The sequence below is a fragment of the Camelina sativa genome, chromosome 9, assembly GCF_000633955.1.
Source record: "Camelina sativa cultivar DH55 chromosome 9, Cs, whole genome shotgun sequence".
Classification (NCBI taxonomy): domain Eukaryota; kingdom Viridiplantae; phylum Streptophyta; class Magnoliopsida; order Brassicales; family Brassicaceae; genus Camelina; species Camelina sativa.
The window spans coordinates 26,401,332-26,419,072 of NC_025693.1; the positions used below are offsets into that span (position 1 = coordinate 26,401,332).

The following is a 17,741-nucleotide window of genomic DNA, read 5'->3' on the forward strand; positions in this document are numbered from 1 at the left end:
TTTTTCCTTTTTTTTTTTTTTTTTTTAATCAGTTCAATGTTTAGTTTTCTTAGTATTTTTGGTTCTGAGTGGTTTCTTCTTGTGGTTTGATTGTGACTTTTTAACAGGAAGTTGAAGTGAATCTTATAATTACTGATTATTGTATGCCAGGCATGACTGGTTATGATTTGCTCAAGAAAGTCAAGGTATTTGTTTTTTGGTTTCTTTATTCGATTCCTGTCTCTCGAAAAATTGTTTTAGAGTAACTTAGAAAGTCAATAGGAGATCTCTTTGGAATATTTTTGTTTATTGATGCTTTGTTTTTTATTTTATTTTGCAGGAATCATCAGCTTTCAAGAACATACCAGTAGTTATAATGTCCTCTGAGAACGTTCCTGCAACAATCAGCAGGTAAAAGAACAATGAAAAGATGTAGAAGTTTGAGCTTGGACCCCTTCAGATTGTGTTTTGTTTTGCACAGAGGAAAGTTCTGATGTTATTGTGTCGTAATCTATCTGAACAGATGTTTAGAAGAAGGTGCTGAAGAGTTTTTCTTGAAACCAGTAAGATTGGCTGATCTTAACAAGTTGAAACCTCATATGATGAAAACTAAGTTGAAGAACCAGAAGCTGGAGGAGATTGAGGAACCTTCAAAAGACGAAAATGGAACTGTAGTAGCAGCAACAGTTGTACCAGAGATTAAAGGCTCTACAACAACCGAAATAGGAGTCTTGCCTCTGCAGCAAGATCTGCTATTAGTACAACAAGGGGAGCAAACGTTGAGTACTACCAACAAGAGGAAGTCAATGGAAGAGGGTATCTCAACAGATAGACCACGTCCTAGATTTGACGGTATCACAACTGCTGTCTGATCTATTGCTATGATGCTTCTGATTTTAGAGTTTTGTAGATTGTCGTAGGAATGCTTCTGCTGGTACAATACATGGTTTTAGTAGGGAATGCAGAGAGGGGGATATGATGATGATGGTGTATGGCCCATACAGTATGGGGATAATGTGTATATGTACATCAGTAAATCTTACATGGTGAATAACCCAGTTCCCAATTTTTTTACTTTTGGTATAAAGAAACTCAAATTGACTATCTGAAAACGGTATAAAGGATCTGTTGATGTCATCCTATTTGCCAACTGTAGTTTTCAAGGCATTCACATTTTTCACTTTGATATGTATAGATAGAACTGCCTGTCCTAGTGGACAAAAAGGTTTAAATCTGGTAAATTCTGGTGCAGATGTGTCACGGTTAGTTCCATGTTCTTGTTTCTTACCTAACCTGAAACAGAATTTCAGAACAAGTTGCTCACTGTGTCCTCTCCTATTCTCACTTGTCAGATCCAGAATTTTTATAAGATTTGTGTTTTACATTGGAGAAAGATCCGTACTACTACTAGTACATAATAATCATGTTCTAACCGCTTATGTTGGCTTTGAAGCCTATAATACAGATTTAAACCCAAAACAAGCAACATTACAAATCCAAAATAATGAATTTATTGCTTTATGTGTGTTTCAAAAACCAAATTATGTTTTATGGTTTGTTACATAGATTCTTACTTCAAAAACCTATGAAACTACAAAAGCTGAGACAAGAACAAAGCGAAACTAAAGAGAACAGGTTTTGAAAGCAATGTCAAGATCAGAGATCAAATACGTGTAAACACTCTGTTCTCTATCACACATATATATATAGAGAACAGCAAATACACATATATACGTAACACACATGAATCCTTGACCATTTAGCATATAACTCATAACTCTGTTCTCTATCAATATCATCAGCATCTTCAATTATACGTAACAAACGTAGCTCGTCTTTACAGATCAAAAACATGTCTTTTATAAACTCTCTTTACTTGCTTCGGTTTCTTCCTGATTTCTTGTTATGTTCGTAAGGTGGAAGTGAAGATGAGAGTGATTATGAAGAAGAGGTTCAGAATAACGACATCAATAACCGTTACCGTCAAAGTGGTAGTGAAGATGATGAAAATATAGATACTAAATGTGTGGTTTAGCCTGCTAAAAATCAAACGTTTTTGGGGAGATGAAAAATGCTGTGAAGATCAATGATTGGGTCAGCCAGCAAGAAAACTTTGATAAGGTCAACAAACAGCTTGAGAAGGTTATGACTTATGAGGATTACAGAGGCTGCGAAGCCTCCGACCATGCATATCAAGACACTTGTGATGTTGGATGATTTCTTGAATGAAGCTCTGGCGAACCAGGAAGCAAAGAAGAGGATGAGCACTAGTAAATCCAAGGCATTGAACTCAATGAAATAGAATATGAAGAAGAACAACAAGCTGTACGAAGATGATATCAATAAGAGTCTCCAGAAGTTGAGGATGAGAAAGAACCTGACGAGGACGATGAGGATGATTTTGCAATGCATTGAGAGAACGAGGGATGAGCCCTTGCTCAAAACATTCAGGACTACTTGGAGCGGATGGGTGATTTTAAAGCTGTTGCAAAGGTAGCCTTAAGACGAGTTGGTGGAAGAAGAAGAAACCGAGGAGGAGAAACAGGTCTCTACCTTCCCAGAGAGCAGCCGAGCTATGATGGATGTTCTTGTGTCCCTTATCTACAGAAATGGAGATGAGTGGACCAAAGTGCATGCGATGCTATGTGATATCAACCACCATGCTTTTAGTGTACAACTTTGTGACTGCTAGAGACCTGTCTGTCGCTGATGAGCCATCTATAAGACAACATCCAGCAGATGGACATCTCAACACAGATTCTCTTTAACAGGACCATGGCACAGCTTGGTCTTGGTCCTTCCGGGTAGGAATGATGGCTGAGTCCCGTAGCTGCCTCTCTGAGCTGTACTCTGGTCAAAGAGTGAGGGAGTTGCTTTTCCAAGGTGTCTCGCAAAGCCGATACCATGAGAAGACCCCCAGAGCGTAGGTGAATACAAATGGAATGTGAAAGTAGAATTGGTTGATCAACTAGTTACAAACACTGTTGCATTTTGGGGGTCTTCATTTTGTTTCCTTTTCTTACAGTCCAATTTCTTTATTGAGTTGAAGGAGAGGGACAACAACCAGGAGCAGCATCAGGTGGTGGTGGGGTGAGTACTGGCAAAGGCAAGACAAGGTGAATCACGGACAAGGTAACCGATCTGGGTATGGTGGAGGAATATCATCTGGTCAAAATGGCCAGTGGTCAAGGCAGAACCGAGGAGGAGGGTGTGCAGGAAGAGTTGGTTCATGTTCTAACCGCTTATGTTGGCTTTGAAGCCTATAATACAGATTTAAACCCAAAACAAGCAACATTACAAATCCAAAATAATGAATTTATTGTTTTATGTGTTTTCAAAAACCAAATTATGTTTTATGGTTTGTTACATAGATTCTTACTTCAAGAACCTATGAAACTACAAAAGCTGAGACAAAGAACAAAGCGAAACTAAAAAGGACAGGTTTTAAAAGCAATGTCAAGATCAGAGATCAAATCATCGGCATCTTCGATTCCTGCTGATATACGGACAAGATCTTCAGTCAAGCCTCTGGCCTCACGCACTTCTGAAGGTATGCTTGCATGTGACATGAAGCATGGCATGCTTATAAGTGACTTAACACTCCCTGTTGTCAAAGAAAAATAGTGGAAGAGATCAATATCCAAAACTATCCCAAAGCTTATTAGAGCTTCTTAAGAAGAAACAGTATATAAGTAATTATTTGAGTCTCACCAAAACTGACAGCTATGCTGAAGTATTTGGTGGTTTCTACAAGATGCTTTGATAGCGCAATCGATCCAGTTATAAAGCTAAAAACTGATCCTGCACCCTTAGCCTGCATATTTGAAAAGAGTTAAATCTTACGCGGAGAACAGTAGCGTCTTCTTTTTATACTTGTATATCAGTTAATGTTTTTTAGTACCTGAGAGAAGTGGAGATCGTGACCAGGATGATCTGGTAGACCAGCATAGTACACTTTCTTCACTCTTGGATGAGAAGACAAGTAAATTGCAATTTTACGTGCATTTTCCTGAAGATTTTTGCCATCTAATGTAAGTAATGAAACCAACCAAAAAAGAGAGACACTTCCAGGTAACTAGAGGTGTTATGTTAATGTCAAGACCTGTTGTTTTTCTATACGTAAAGCCATTGTCTTGATTCCTCGCAGGCACAGCCAACAGTCGAAAGGAGCTAATCCAGAACCTTCTGAATTTTGAAGGAAATACAATTCCTTTGCCAATCTGGAAATTTTAACACCAATATAAATATAAAAGAAAGGCAGATATTTTCAACGAAATGTCTCATACACTTGAAAGCAGAAAATAGAAAAGAGTAGACACAACATACTTTTCGCCTTTCACAGCAAGCACACCCGCCATCAAATCACTGTGTCCGGCTATAAACTTAGTAGCCGAGTGCATCACGATGTCTAGCAAGCCAGACAAAATTGAAATATGAGTGTTAAGAAGTAAATCTGAGGATTAAAACAAAACTTCTAGCGAAGTCAAAGTTGTTTTACACACCAGCTCCCAGTTCTAATGGCCGAGAGAGCACCGGTGACATAATACTGTTGTCCACCAACACAATCGCACCTTGAGCATGAGCCATCTCAGCTATTTTCTACAAACACAGCAAAACCATAGAACAATTTTAATTTTACAGCAAACTAAGTTGATTTCAGCCATGTGGTTTCAGGCTCCAAACTTTGTAGAAACAAAGAATTTACTCGTATATCAGAAATTTGTTGTCTAGGGTTTGTTGGAGACTCTAGCCACACAAGCTTTGTCTTGGGACCAATTGCAGCAGCAACCTCGTCTAATTTAGTTGTGTTTACTCGTCTACAAGATATCAAATGGAATCATTAAGTTATCAAAGTTTTAAGAATAAGTAGTTATAAAATTTCCGGATGAAGATAGCAATACTAACTTTACCACAACGCCAAATCTCGGAACTACTTGGGAGAGTAATCTGTCTGATCCACCATATACATCATCTCCAGCAACAATTTCTTCACCTATGGAAACAAAACCAAACATACTACAATGAGACCAAGCCTATGGTACCAATCTAAACGAAAGACATCAGGATTCAGGAGAAGTCAATAACTGGAAATTACCATTTTTGATAAGGTGTGTAACAGCACTAAGAGCAGCCATTCCACTAGTGAAGCAAAATGCTCTATCTGCCTTGTCAAGCTTCGCAAGGAGACTAACAAAAGGAGAAAACTTTTATAAGAAACGTTGAAGCAACACACATACAAATAAAGCTAAATCACCTCGGAATCGAGAAGAGGCTAAAGCAACAAGTACCTTTCCAATGCATCCCTTGTAGGATTCCCACTTCTTGTATAATCATAAGGTCCATTTTCAATAGCAGAAGGCTAAAAAATAAGCAAACAAAAACAGCATCAAATGACAAAATCTTCCCCATGAAAATAAAGAATCATGCCTCAGTACCTGCTTAAAAGTAGCTGTTTGGTAAAGAGGAGTGCTCAATGCATCAAAGGGATCAAATTCATTATCAACGTTAACCAGTAACGTAGAGACGCTAGCTTCTTCTTTGATATTCATAGCTGCAAAACATTGAAACACCCATCACTCCAAAAAAACAAAAAAAAGAGCTGACTATATCATCAATACGATCCAACTAACAAAAAACGAACCATTAAAGCTGTCTGGGGTATTGTTAACAACAGTAGATTGAGTTTGTCCATCAACACTTTGCTCCATCACACAATTCAGCTTGAAAAGGTTACGATTGGAGATCAGCTTCTTCTCCCAAGTTGGAAACTTGGAAATGGAAACACTGGTCGGAGAGTTCTTACTGAGCAAACCCTTCAGAGAGACAAAGATGATCAGATATCACTAAAATTGGTAGAGGCCACCCCAAAAAGCAATATAAATTGGGGAGAAAAAGGGATGAACTTTATTTGAATTGAAGTCACTAAATAAAGTATACTTTAATAAAGGGGCTTACTCGGTCGGGGAGATCAGCGAAGGAAGATGGTACGAAGGAGGAGTGAAGTGATAGAGAAGATGCCATTTTTTTTTTTTTGGGGTAGATGAAAGAGAATTAAAAGCTTCTTCTCCGGCGGTGATTTCTCGTCTGTGATATGAATCGACGAGATAATGCGCGGCGACGGAGACAGGACTAGTGCTCAAGTGGGGGACTCCGGAAAGAAGAGAGAAACTGAAGCTGAAGCTGAAGAAGGTATCGGCTTTTAACTCTCGGTTTGGTTTGTTTCGGTTTACTAAGATTCCAAAAGACTAAACCGAAATAAATATGGTCTGGTTTTACTCCAAATATTCAGGTTAATGCAAATTTGTTTTTTTAAAAAGAAAATACAAAATTATGTGATACTTTTCTTTATAAATTGGTAGGAAAAAAACGTGGATGCGAAAGTAGGTGAACACCTACTCTAAGGCCATTGCACTAATACATTCGTCAGTGCCAAGAAAAGAGTAGAAAACAAAAGGAATTTGATATAAAATTATTTGATTCAGGTCTTACAGATTTTGGCGACAAAAGAAGAGCTTGCTCTTGTAGTGATACTTGGACGAATTAGCTCTAATTTATCACAAGTTCACAAATCACAACTAAGCAAGCATTAGACATTAAAAATGGTCGATTCTTCAATATCTGGGCTACATAGAGAGGAACCAAAGTAGTGACCAAAACAGACGTAGTTTATATAAGATAGCTCTCGAGATGTTGAGCAATTTGACCAGACACATTCTCTCTCTGCATATACACAATGTTTCTTCTAACTTCTACTTCGTGACCTCAGGTTTCTCCTGATGTTGCTTGATGACTCTGTACTCTTGCTTTCTGATTCGCCTTCTTCCCCTGAAAACCTTATACCTCTTTACTTGACTGTTTCTATAATGGATTCAGGAGCTTAAGTTGTGTGAGATTGTTAAAGATACAAAGGGAAGTTTTCACATACCGCCATTAGTCTTTTGGTTTAAGGAACGAGGATTGGGGGTATCACATTGCTCAGAATCTGGCTCTTCCTCCGAGTCAGATGGCTCATCCTCTGAGTCAGATTGCTCATCCTCTGTGTCAGATTGCTCACCCTCGGTCTCAGTTGCAATCGAATTATCGCCTGATTCTTCCATAGATGGATCCACAATTTCAATCTCAGTTGCAATCAAATTATCGCCTGATTCTTCCATTGATGGATCCACAATTTCAGTCTCAGTTGCAATCAAACTATCGCCTGATTCTTCCATTGATGGATCCACAATTTCACTGTCTGAAACATCTGAGAAAACACAAAACAGTCCTTAAATAAACGAGAAAGACTATCTGATGTTTTAGAAAGATTGTCGTTAACTGGCATTTGATTATCATAAGCCTGGTACAGCGAACTTTGCTTTAGCCCCAAGTTAAAAAAATACTAACCTTCACGTTCATCTTCACCTTCATCCTCATCTTCATCTTCATCTTCATCTTCATCTTCATCTTCATCATATTCTTCTACAGGTTCTTCTTTCACTTTGCTAAGGACAGCAAGAGATTCCATGGTCTTGGTTTTCTCTCTGTGAACCTCGGCATTTCTTGCAGTTTCTTCTTGTTCTTTCTTCTCCATGTGGAACTTGTTGATTTTCTCTTCAAACTCTTCGATGCAAGCTTTGAGTTCTGGTTTCGCAAACTTCTTTCCCTGTTCAGATTCACAACCAGATGTCAAACTCACATATAGCATTTAAAGAATGGCAAAGTTGACAAAAACCAGAGACACCGGACCTTATTGATTATGCTTCTAAAGTTCTCGGTCACCAAATCCTCTGCTAAAGCATGCTCGTAAGACTTAAATGACTCAATAAGTTTTTTGATTCCCTTTTCTGTGAATGTCAGCAGCGAAAGAGAATACGAAATGTATTCCCACTGTTTTCCATCTGTAAGTTTAGGTGTAGATGTCAAAGGGATATACTTCCAATTAATCACAAAACAGGTGTAAGGATATATCATCAATACATGCATACCTGTGACTCCGCTAAATCTATTGCAAAGCTTCTCAACCAGAGCCTCCATCTGTTTGTCCTGGAGATTGTTGAGGATAAAGATGAGTGATTAATAAGAACAAATACTGGTTATATTAACATCTGTATTGATTTGGAAAAGCTATATACCTTTTTGATGGAGCCGATCAAGAATTGCATGACATTACAGAATGTCTCCCTCTCTAAATTACGGTTGGATAACTGCCCAAGTATATCAGGAAGTAGATTGTATATGGGATTCGATCCTGGATTTGTTTGGCAGAAAAGAGGCTCAAGTGTTAAATTTCATTCAAAGGTGAAATATGTCATCTAAACTGTAAAGTAGATATTGCAACTGACCTTTCTTAGACAGTTCATGGAAAAATAGTTTTGCGAGACTAGAGATCCTCTCCACATCATCTTCTATACATATAGCCATTTCATTGATATGTCCTTTCACCTGAAATTACGATTCATAGAATGAAACCTCAAACTATAATTGTAAATATTTAAAGAGAGGGAGGAGAGAGAGGTAACCTTCATCATATCATTCAATATAAGATGTGAAAGGACCAGGACAGCATTTTTCCTGACAGAAACTGAAGCATCCCTTAACCTGGCATACATATTTTCTGTCCAAGGTTCTAAAAGATTTGGAAAACGAACTGCCAAGTCTCCAAGTGAAAGGGTGCAATTTGACCGGACAACTTCGGACGGTGCATTTTCAACAACTGTGAAGAGAAGCTGGAGATTGGATTCGCTGGCATACATTGAGTTTAATGCATCAAGTAAGTATATATTCAGTTTTGTAAAGGATAAAGAGAATATATAATGAAGATTTAGTCTCACCAGAAACTTGCATCAATAATCATAAACCTGCATAATGCAAGCATTGCGGAAGCTTGTAGTTCAGGATGCTGTAGGAATGGAAAGTCAAAAGTTTTATTTATCATGTAATGTATATAACAAAATAAATGTAAACGCAAAACAAGGAGATAAAACGCAAGCTTATAACTTCATCACTCGACATGAAACAGAATAAATGAATTGAAAAATTAACTACCTTTTGCAGCAGAGAAAAATTTCTGCAAAGCTTTGAGAGAAAAGTTGCACACTCCCCAATCAGATTCTTCTCGTTAGAACCACCAGAAACAATTTCCCTCTCTGCTCTTTCACCGAGTGTGTCAAGCAGTGCATCATCAGAGGCCGCAAGTCCTAGCTCAGCATTTATGCTATTGTTCTATAAAACAAAGAAAACCTCACATGAGATCACACTAGTAAGCAAATATAACTCACTAGGGTTGCAACATTTGTGCCACCGGCTGTGCTCTACGAAAATCGGTCTGTACCTCTTGTGTGGCCCCAAGGTTTTCATCTGTATTCTGACTTTCAGCAGCCGCTTTGTCCTTTTTGGTCTTCTGTCTCCGGATCTTCTGGATACAAGATTCTATATACACCAACTGGTTCATGGCAATGTGACTGATAGCGAACAAGAATCTACTGAGTCTTGCTACTTGAACTGGAGTCAGAATATCAACTTTATTATTGTCGGTATCAGGCTGTGGTTCATCTTGTCCAACTACATCAAACACAGTGCTCAGGGACTTTTTAATAATAGTAGAAGCCAAGGTTTCTGGAGTTGGGTGGATCATGTATATCGCACTTATGGCTTTATCAGCAGTAGCATAATATATGTTTTCTGGAAGCCAGTTCCCAGTGATCAAGCTTTCAAGAATACTAAACAACCGGCTGCCACTGCTGAGCAATAATTTTTTCCTATCTTCATCGGAAAGCCGCTGAATAGCAGTGCATGCAGTTCTGGCAAGTAGAGGTTCCACTTTTGCCCAACGGCCAAACCCAATATCAATAATATCCTGCATGTGTGATCCAAGAATCCTAGGGGAAGACTTTGCAGCCATGCAAATGATAGATAGAGCCCCACGACTTTGCTCTGCAGTTGTCCCATTGATGTTAAAGCAAAAGAAGTCCCATAGAGCCGATGTCTGCAAAGACAAAAATGATAGAAGCACTTATTAGCCTCTAGCAGGTGAATCAATAACCACGCTCATTATTTTTAGTTGTTCTTGACCGTGCATAAGCAGACTACATATATCAATTGACCATATTTCATAGCATACTCATACGCTGGAGTCACAGGAGGAACCTACCGTGCTGCTAGATATTTCACCTTTTGACACCAAAGCATTAACAATAAACTCTAGTGCTGCCTGATCTCCTATATTTGAATCTATGGCCAGGTTCAACAGCTGCTTCGCCGTGTCAACTGGATTTTTCCTTATGTAGATTGAGATGAAGGCATTCTCTACTGCCTCATAGATAGACTTATCCTGAGAAAACGCCTACAGAGACAGCAAAAAACAAGGTTTTTAGCACAGTTGAAGGGGATGTTAACTCAAAAATGTCAGAAGAAATAGATTCTTATGAGTTATGATATATGATAAGCACCATACCAGAGGCAGAATTTTACGGAGACAAGCTTCTGCACCATCAATTTGGAACTGCTTACACCTCATCAACAAGAGAATAGCATTCTCAACATCAGTGGCAGAAGATGAAGCCATTAATTGAACAAGGATCGACATACTAGCTGACATGCACTTCGAGAACCTCAATCCAGCCTCTAGGGAAGCAATCAAGGCCTTGGTTTGCTCAAGGTTACCAATATCTGGAACAGAGACATCCTTTTCACTAATTTCTTCTCCGTTCTCTGGCTGACAGCTATCAGATAGACTATCTTGATGCATCTTACTTGTAGCTTCAAGATGCAAGTCATCGATTTCACCATCTCCAATACAGGACTCACCATCTGAAGTTGACTCTTTTGATGCATGCTCAGTAGGGAGGCTTGGTTCAAGTTCATTCAGTTTTCTTTTATACTGCTCCAGGGTTGCCTCAAATGAAGCTATTCGAAGCTGTGGACCAAAGGGGTTATGTTGCAACATCGTGATCAGTAAATTCAGTGCGGATTTTCTAACAATTGCACTCTTATCTTCCAGTCTTCCAGCAGAAAGTGATGCAACCTCGTTCCATAGGCCAATTGAAACAGAATGCTCTTCACAAAGTTCAGCCCACACCTGAAGAACTCGGCTCCTTGTATAGGCTGAAACATCTCTACATCGTTCGAGCAAAATTTCCAACATAGCTTGCTTAGTTCGCAGACGAAGGGACTTGGAACTCATTTCTCCCTCGCCATCATTAAATGCTTTTGCAACTAATTTTCCAAGAACACCAACTAGTGCATTTCTTATCTTGTATGATTCACCACCAAAATGAGGGACCAAAACTCCAACATTTGTCGACACTAGTTTTGGCATACGATCAGCAAGCTCGACCAAGAAACGTCCCACATTATCAGCCCCAACTGTATCTTTAACGTAGGATTTCGGGTCAGTTCTCCCAATATCTCTAATGATTGTCACGGCCAGCGTACCATCAGAATACTTACTTTCAGCTCTAGCAACTGCATCAGCAACGTGTACAACAGCAAAATCGTATTTGTGTATCAAGTGCATGATTGAGGCACATGACTGAACAATGTAATGGTACTTTGTAGCAGATGCTCCGATGATGCGGCACAGTGCATCTTTTGCTTCAACATCTTTTAATATTGTGGCATTCTCGAAAAGAGTGAAGGAGTTTCTACAAGGAAATTATATGAAAAAGTTGTGAGGATTTACTTTTAACATGGAGTGTGCAAGATAAACCAGATTCACAAGGGCATAGAAATGATTACTTGACAATGAAAGAGAGGTAGTTTTCGTCAAGATCTGATGATCCAAAGAGCAAGGAGAGGTTGATCTCAAGAGAATTTGCAATCAAATTGAGCATCCTACCCCTCTGAGGTTCCCAGTTCCATGACTGGATAATTTGCTTTTTCCTCCCTCGTGCTGCGACCTGTTCATCCACAACATCAATATTGTAAAGTCCACAATTTATACAGTGCAATAATTACATTATCAGCTGGGAAAAAAAAAAAAGAGAGAACACCTTTGTGCTGTCAATTGAGCTGATGTGTGACTCTTCAGTCATAACAATAGTGAGGAGAAAGAAAGTATATATCTTCAAGGCATTGCGATGCGATGTGATCCTATCAATGATTGGAACTTCATCCTCTTGATCTTGAACAGACCGTGAAATCGAATCAACATTCGGAAGAAGAACACTTAGATTAGACCGGAGACTCTCCACAAGATTACACTTGCAAGACGGAGGAAGACTGAAAAAGCTCCTGACCAAAGAGTAAACACGATCAAAAACATCTTGATCTTCGACGCAGAAGAGTTCCCTATCAGATAAGTCAAAGGATACACCTGTTCCACAATTAAGAAGACAGTCAACAAAATGCCTCACATATCAATCAACAAGAACAAAATCTCCACCTATCGATAATTAAATACTCAAATCTGTAAACACAATGCAACAGCTAAGCTCCCACACATACAGAATAAAAGCTTCACATTCAACACAACTGACGATTCGAGGGACTAGAGACTAACTTCACAATTCAATTTCGGCTCAAATACCAATTACAGAATCAAATCTAAAGCATCTCGGAATGAAACTACTAAATTGTCTAGCGAGTTTCTCAAAAAAATTACACAGCAAAATTAAGATAACAGATAGGCTCATACACTAGAGGAAACGAAGAAACCCCAAAGAGAGTAATTATTTTATTACCTTTGACGAATTCTTCTAGATCGGAAGGGCGAAGAGAAGTCACATCGACGATGTTCTGAGCGAAGAGGCGATGATTGTCTTCCGGATCTTCTTCTAGGGCTCGCAGAATTTGGGGGAAAACAAAGGGAGGAGCCATTTCTCTAGAGAGAGGAGAGAGAGACGTTGGTCAGAGAAGAGAGAGAGAAATCGAACTTTTGGGGGAGATTACAAATTTCAAAATGAAATTGAAAAACGGCATCGGAGCGGGAGTTCATGGGGCCAATTTATCGGGTCGGGTTCCAAATAACAAATCCGGGTCGGATCCCTAATTTTTGATATTTTTTTAAAAAAAGTCTGGAATTAAATAAAGCATTGATGACGATGCGTTTCCCGTCGACTAAACTGGCCCAGACAAGGACATAGCTGGTAAACTCTATGAATTAAATTTTAACACGTGGTGAAACCTAAATGGTTGGAAGATCCTTGAACGTACCGAATCATCTTTTTATTATTGTTATTTTTATATTTTCCCGAAGCTTTTTTTTTTGGCCACTCCAAATCCAAATGGCTTCTTCTCCGGCTAATCTTATTTTGATCTAACAAAAAAAAAGATAAAAGTAAAAAAAAGGAAGGTCAGAGATGGCGATGCCGCTGGGCATGGCGATGTATCTGATGAGAATGGTTTGGTTATCTCTGAGTGGTTGGGTCTTCACTTGCGTGGCTATCGCTGACGAGATTGCTGGTTCTCTTAGAAACGGAGATATTGGTCCTTTCCATGTCGGTTGATCCCTAATTCCAAGATTTTCTTTTAGCTCCTCCTTCTCTTCTGTGTGCGTATATCTTCTTCCTCCTCTTCCCCTAAAGTTTACGTTTTTTTTTTTTTTTTTGTGATTGCTCTGTTGTTTTTGATTAGAGTCGCTTCAAGTACAACCCTCAAAATTGAGAATAGTTTGAGGTTAATAGAAATAGATCATATTTGTTCCCAAAAAGGAACAATTTATGACTTGGAAGTGAGTGGTATATGTATTGAGTCACTCAGTGTCTGTGTAACTAATGTTCTGCTTCATATATGAGACTGTATATTATATGGTTTCCATGGATGTTGATGATGCTTGTTTCCTTGTTATTTGGCTCATTAGCTCCGATTTTGGGTATCTCAAAGTTGAGATTTTTAACTCAGCAAAATCAAGCTGGTTTTTTTTTTTTTTTGTGTTCTTGTGTTGAGTTGAAGTATGCTCAGGTCATTCATATGCTCAGATTGATTTCTCTTTTCTCTATATGAGACAACAAAAAAAAATGCAAAGCAGCTTTGCTGATATGATCTATATAGGTTTAAGTGATTGTGATGGAAAACAGTTCTAGGAAGTGTTTCGATCGCATAATATATATGCCGACATAAGTGATAGCACTTCACGAATACGTGTATAGGGAGAGGGACAGAGCTGAGCAGTATATATATATTAGGTGTATAGTAGTTGTAATACCATAATCATATATACGTGTTAAAAACAATGTGTTCTATGAATTTCACGAATCATGTAGCCTTTTTTTGCTTGGAAGAATCACACAAAAGATCCACCACTAAAACTATTGAGCTTTCCTCTTTTAGTAGCGTTTTTGTTTTATGCATATCTTCCTTATATCATTTATAGCCTTTGAAGTGTAATTTGGTTCTCAATGTCGAATCTTTCTCCTTCCCTTATCGAAAAGAGTAAAAAACAAAGAGCAAAGTACCAAAAGAAATAAAGAATCGTCAAGGAGTTTGCCTTCTGCGGTTCAATATTTCCGCCCCATGTCATTGTGTTGTTTATGTGTCTCTCTTTAAACTTGGACGTTTTTAAATTAAAAATGTGGTCCAATTGTTTTTTTTTTTTTAATTAAGATGTGGTCCTCCAATTAGTATTTTAATTTTTCTAAATCATTTTAGCAAAGATCTGAGATATAACTAAACTGCACTGAACATCATATTTTTTTAAGTACATTAACACATAAGTTAACATAATGCCAACATGTAACAGCAAAGCACCTTGCTTTCTCGTGGGGATAATATATGAATCTACTACAGCTTTTTCATATTCTTTCTCAAAACATTACAACGACTAGTCAACTAAATAGTACCAGCTAGCAAAACATTGTCTTAGGAAAAGAAAACGTATGCGCAGATCAAACACAAATGAAAAAAAAAAAATAATGTAGTTTCATTCTCAATCAACTCAAGAATAAGTTCAATAAGACATTAAAAATTAACAGATACAGATATGGAAACTTTCTCTAAAGTCAAGGATTAATTTATTCACGTGAATACTCTGGCTAGGTCCTATCTTCAAATTTATTATTCCAACCTTTATTTTAAAGATACTATTGCTTTATAATTTGGTTTTTATTATAACTTTATTATCTCTTCTGTAAAAATAAAAGTAATCTAGAAACTATTGAAATGCAAAAATAAATGCTATAAATATAATAAACTAAAAACATTATAAAAAAAATCTTTAGAAACAGACAAGTCATAGTTTATTTGATCAACTATTTATATATTTTCTCCCATCTTTGGTTTAGTACTAATAAAATAACCATAAAGACTTTGCAGTTATGTAGATCATGACATTTTTTTATTACATTTAATAAGATCGTGTCTCATTTAATATTATAAAAATGTTGGCCCAAATTTTTTTTACAAACGAAGGTTCTTCTTGGAATTGTTTTCATCTTTCGTTACACAATCAAAATCAAATAGCTAAAAACTGGGTGTTCTGAAAAAATCAACATCAAAGCTAACCTATCAATCGTTCGTAGCCTTCTTCAACCATTAAATTTTTCACCATCTTCCACCTCCAACTGCCTTAGACAGCTATCTTCCACCCAAAAACTATCTTTTCTTGTCTCTCTGTCATTTCCCAGAAACCAAAAACATCTCAAGAAGAAACCAAATCAGTTCTTTAATAACAATGGGTTCTTCAACTTCAAAGACCGCTTCTTCCGTTTCTTCTACTTCGTCTTCATCCGCTAGATTCTCTTCACCGCCGACAAAATATGGCTCCGGTTCATCTTCACCGGCGGTGCAGAGAGCGTTCTCATTTCCGACGCCGTTGGTTCACCATCCTCCGGCTAGAAAAGGCGACACTCACCACCTCGTTTCACTCACGTCTACCTCTTATGGTTCTCTTCTCCTCATCGATCTCGACGAATCCAAAAACGTCTCCGAACAACCTTGTATCTCAGTCGCCGGGAAGGACGCACCAGATCCGGTCTCTCCTGACTCAGTCATCAACACTTGGGAGCTTATGGATGGCTTAGACGACGAATTCGAATTCGAAATCCCCAAACCTGGTAAGCGTCTTAATTCGGGTTTTTGCTCTAAACCCGACCCGAATCGGGATGTGGGTTTAAATGGGTCTGCGTCGAAATTGGAAGAGTCTTACGAGTTTGTGAGAATCGAAGAAGACGATGGAGATTGGGTTCCGTTGTCTTATAATAAACCAAAGCAACCTCTATGGAAGCATTTGTCTGAAGAATCGTTTCTGTCTGATTTAGATCCCAGCATTGTCTCTTCTTACAAGAAAGCTTTGTCTTCTAAACAATTAAGTAACAACAACACTCTTAGACCTACAAAATCCCTCTCTTGTAGCCCTTCATCGAATCCAAATCCGTCCATCTTAATCAGCGAAGCACCAAAGTCTGTATCCTCTAGTCAACTGATTCCATCACAGGTTGTTAAACCGAGAACAGAAGACAAGATTGTGCTCTACTTCACATCCCTCCGAGGTATTCGGAAGACATACGAGGATTGCTGTTGTGTTAGATCGATCTTGAGAGGGCTTCAAGTGACGGTAGACGAGCGTGACATCTCCATGGATTCCAAATACAGGAAAGAGCTTAAAAGTGTGCTTGGCGGAGGAGAGAAACCGGTTTGTTTGCCTCAGGTGTTTATCGGAGAAATTCACATTGGTGGGATAGAGGAGATTATGGAGCTTAACGATGGTGGGGAATTAGCAGAGATGTTGAAAGGTTTCCCTGCTTGTGAACGCTTGGGGACATGCAGGAGCTGTGGGGATGCAAGGTTTGTGCCTTGTACTAACTGTGATGGTAGCACCAAAGTGTTTGAAGAAGAAGATGAACGGTTCAAGCGGTGTCCTAAATGCAATGAGAATGGATTGGTGCGTTGTCGTGGGTGTTGTGTTTGATCAAGAAGCTAGCTGTGTGGGATTTTTAGATTTGATTGATGATGCGAATTTTATCAAGAGAAGAAGAGAAAAGAGTTGATGAATCTTGTTGACTAAAAGATGATAATATTTGGTTAGTAGTGTATATTGAAAATAAGTAAGTGGCCTTTGATTATTATTACTACTCTCTTATGAGTTGTGTTCTTTTGTTCCATATACTGGTATGTTCTTGCTCTTCATGCTTTTTTTAACATTATGAACTAAATGATAATTACTGCTATATTTATAAGTACATAATTACATGATTATTAGTAATTAGCATAATGAAAGAATGATTTGTTTTGTCTGCAAGGTTTATATTAAAGAAAAGTATGTGCAAGAACACTTTTTATTCATTGGTTTTTAATTTTTTATACATTCTCGAATCTATCTGATTTATTTTAGCTGATTTCGTTGGATCATTGTGCGTCTAACCATCGGATGAGATTAGTAGATTGAGGTTATCCGGTAACCCGTGATTTGGTACAATCGGTGAGACGAAGATGAATCATTGTTCGGCTTAGTTTCGGACGATATATTCGGTTAGAACAATACTTGGGTTCACCCCTAGGGGTGAACCTCTCCATTCACTCCCTAACAAGGCAATAAAATCTGTACACATTATTATAAAATGAAAAAACTTAAACCGCACTTTAATAAACCTAAACCGACATATATAAAATCTAAACTCTAACCATCTCATTTGTGAACCCAAACCGATATATAATTTCGTTCTACTTATAAAATCTAAACCCTAATCATCTCATTTGTGAACCCAAACCGACATATAATTTCGTTTTAATTGTGAAATCTAAACCCTAACATCTCATTTGTGAACCCAAACCGACATATTATTTTGTTCTACTTGTAAAATCTAAACCCTAACTATCTTATTTGTGAACCCAAACCGACATATAATTTC

At 38.1% G+C, this 17,741-nt stretch overlaps 5 protein-coding genes across 7 annotated transcripts in view; 3 read left to right on the forward strand and 2 right to left on the reverse strand.

Moving 5' to 3' along the window:
• The window catches only part of LOC104712368 (two-component response regulator ARR9-like), a 2,135-nt gene extending 1,014 nt beyond the window's left edge, over nucleotides 1-1,121 (forward strand). The window contains exons 3-5 of the mRNA XM_010429262.2: nucleotides 108-185; nucleotides 320-390; nucleotides 503-1,121. Of these exons, the coding sequence (XP_010427564.1) occupies nucleotides 108-185; nucleotides 320-390; nucleotides 503-851 (498 nt within the window). The 3' untranslated portion in view covers nucleotides 852-1,121. The remainder of the gene's footprint in view (nucleotides 1-107; nucleotides 186-319; nucleotides 391-502) is intronic.
• LOC104712372 (cystathionine beta-lyase, chloroplastic-like) lies at nucleotides 3,274-6,156 on the reverse strand. Of its 3 annotated transcripts, none has more exons than XM_010429266.2 (13): nucleotides 5,935-6,156; nucleotides 5,621-5,792; nucleotides 5,415-5,530; nucleotides 5,268-5,338; nucleotides 5,075-5,166; nucleotides 4,885-4,972; nucleotides 4,685-4,796; nucleotides 4,482-4,578; nucleotides 4,306-4,387; nucleotides 4,082-4,199; nucleotides 3,881-3,988; nucleotides 3,691-3,793; nucleotides 3,274-3,583 (listed from the first exon to the last, which is right to left on the reverse strand). In XM_010429266.2, exons 1-13 carry the CDS (start codon nucleotides 5,998-6,000, stop codon nucleotides 3,408-3,410), a joined length of 1,401 nt encoding a protein of 466 aa, XP_010427568.1. In that variant the 5' UTR covers nucleotides 6,001-6,156; the 3' UTR covers nucleotides 3,274-3,407. The 3 variants fall into 3 exon arrangements, with proteins under 3 accessions (XP_010427568.1, XP_010427567.1, XP_019084913.1); XM_010429265.2 differs by having other exon boundaries at nucleotides 5,917-6,156; XM_019229368.1 differs by having other exon boundaries at nucleotides 5,621-5,781; nucleotides 5,935-6,018.
• LOC104712369 (condensin complex subunit 1-like) lies at nucleotides 6,421-13,064 on the reverse strand. Its single transcript, XM_010429263.1, has 16 exons — nucleotides 12,639-13,064; nucleotides 11,949-12,271; nucleotides 11,695-11,855; nucleotides 10,412-11,600; nucleotides 10,109-10,300; nucleotides 9,290-9,943; nucleotides 9,004-9,180; nucleotides 8,790-8,857; nucleotides 8,478-8,700; nucleotides 8,301-8,400; nucleotides 8,091-8,206; nucleotides 7,944-8,001; nucleotides 7,705-7,856; nucleotides 7,363-7,621; nucleotides 6,905-7,222; nucleotides 6,421-6,804 (listed from the first exon to the last, which is right to left on the reverse strand). Exons 1-16 carry the CDS (start codon nucleotides 12,772-12,774, stop codon nucleotides 6,722-6,724), a joined length of 4,209 nt encoding a protein of 1,402 aa, XP_010427565.1. The 5' UTR covers nucleotides 12,775-13,064; the 3' UTR covers nucleotides 6,421-6,721.
• Nucleotides 13,148-13,743, forward strand: LOC104712373. Its single transcript, XM_010429267.1, has one exon. The coding sequence runs from the start codon at nucleotides 13,257-13,259 to the stop codon at nucleotides 13,401-13,403; it is 147 nt and encodes a 48-aa protein (XP_010427569.1). The 5' UTR covers nucleotides 13,148-13,256; the 3' UTR covers nucleotides 13,404-13,743.
• On the forward strand, nucleotides 15,240-17,095 carry LOC104712376 (uncharacterized protein At5g39865-like). Its single transcript, XM_010429270.2, has one exon. The coding sequence runs from the start codon at nucleotides 15,566-15,568 to the stop codon at nucleotides 16,799-16,801; it is 1,236 nt and encodes a 411-aa protein (XP_010427572.1). The 5' UTR covers nucleotides 15,240-15,565; the 3' UTR covers nucleotides 16,802-17,095.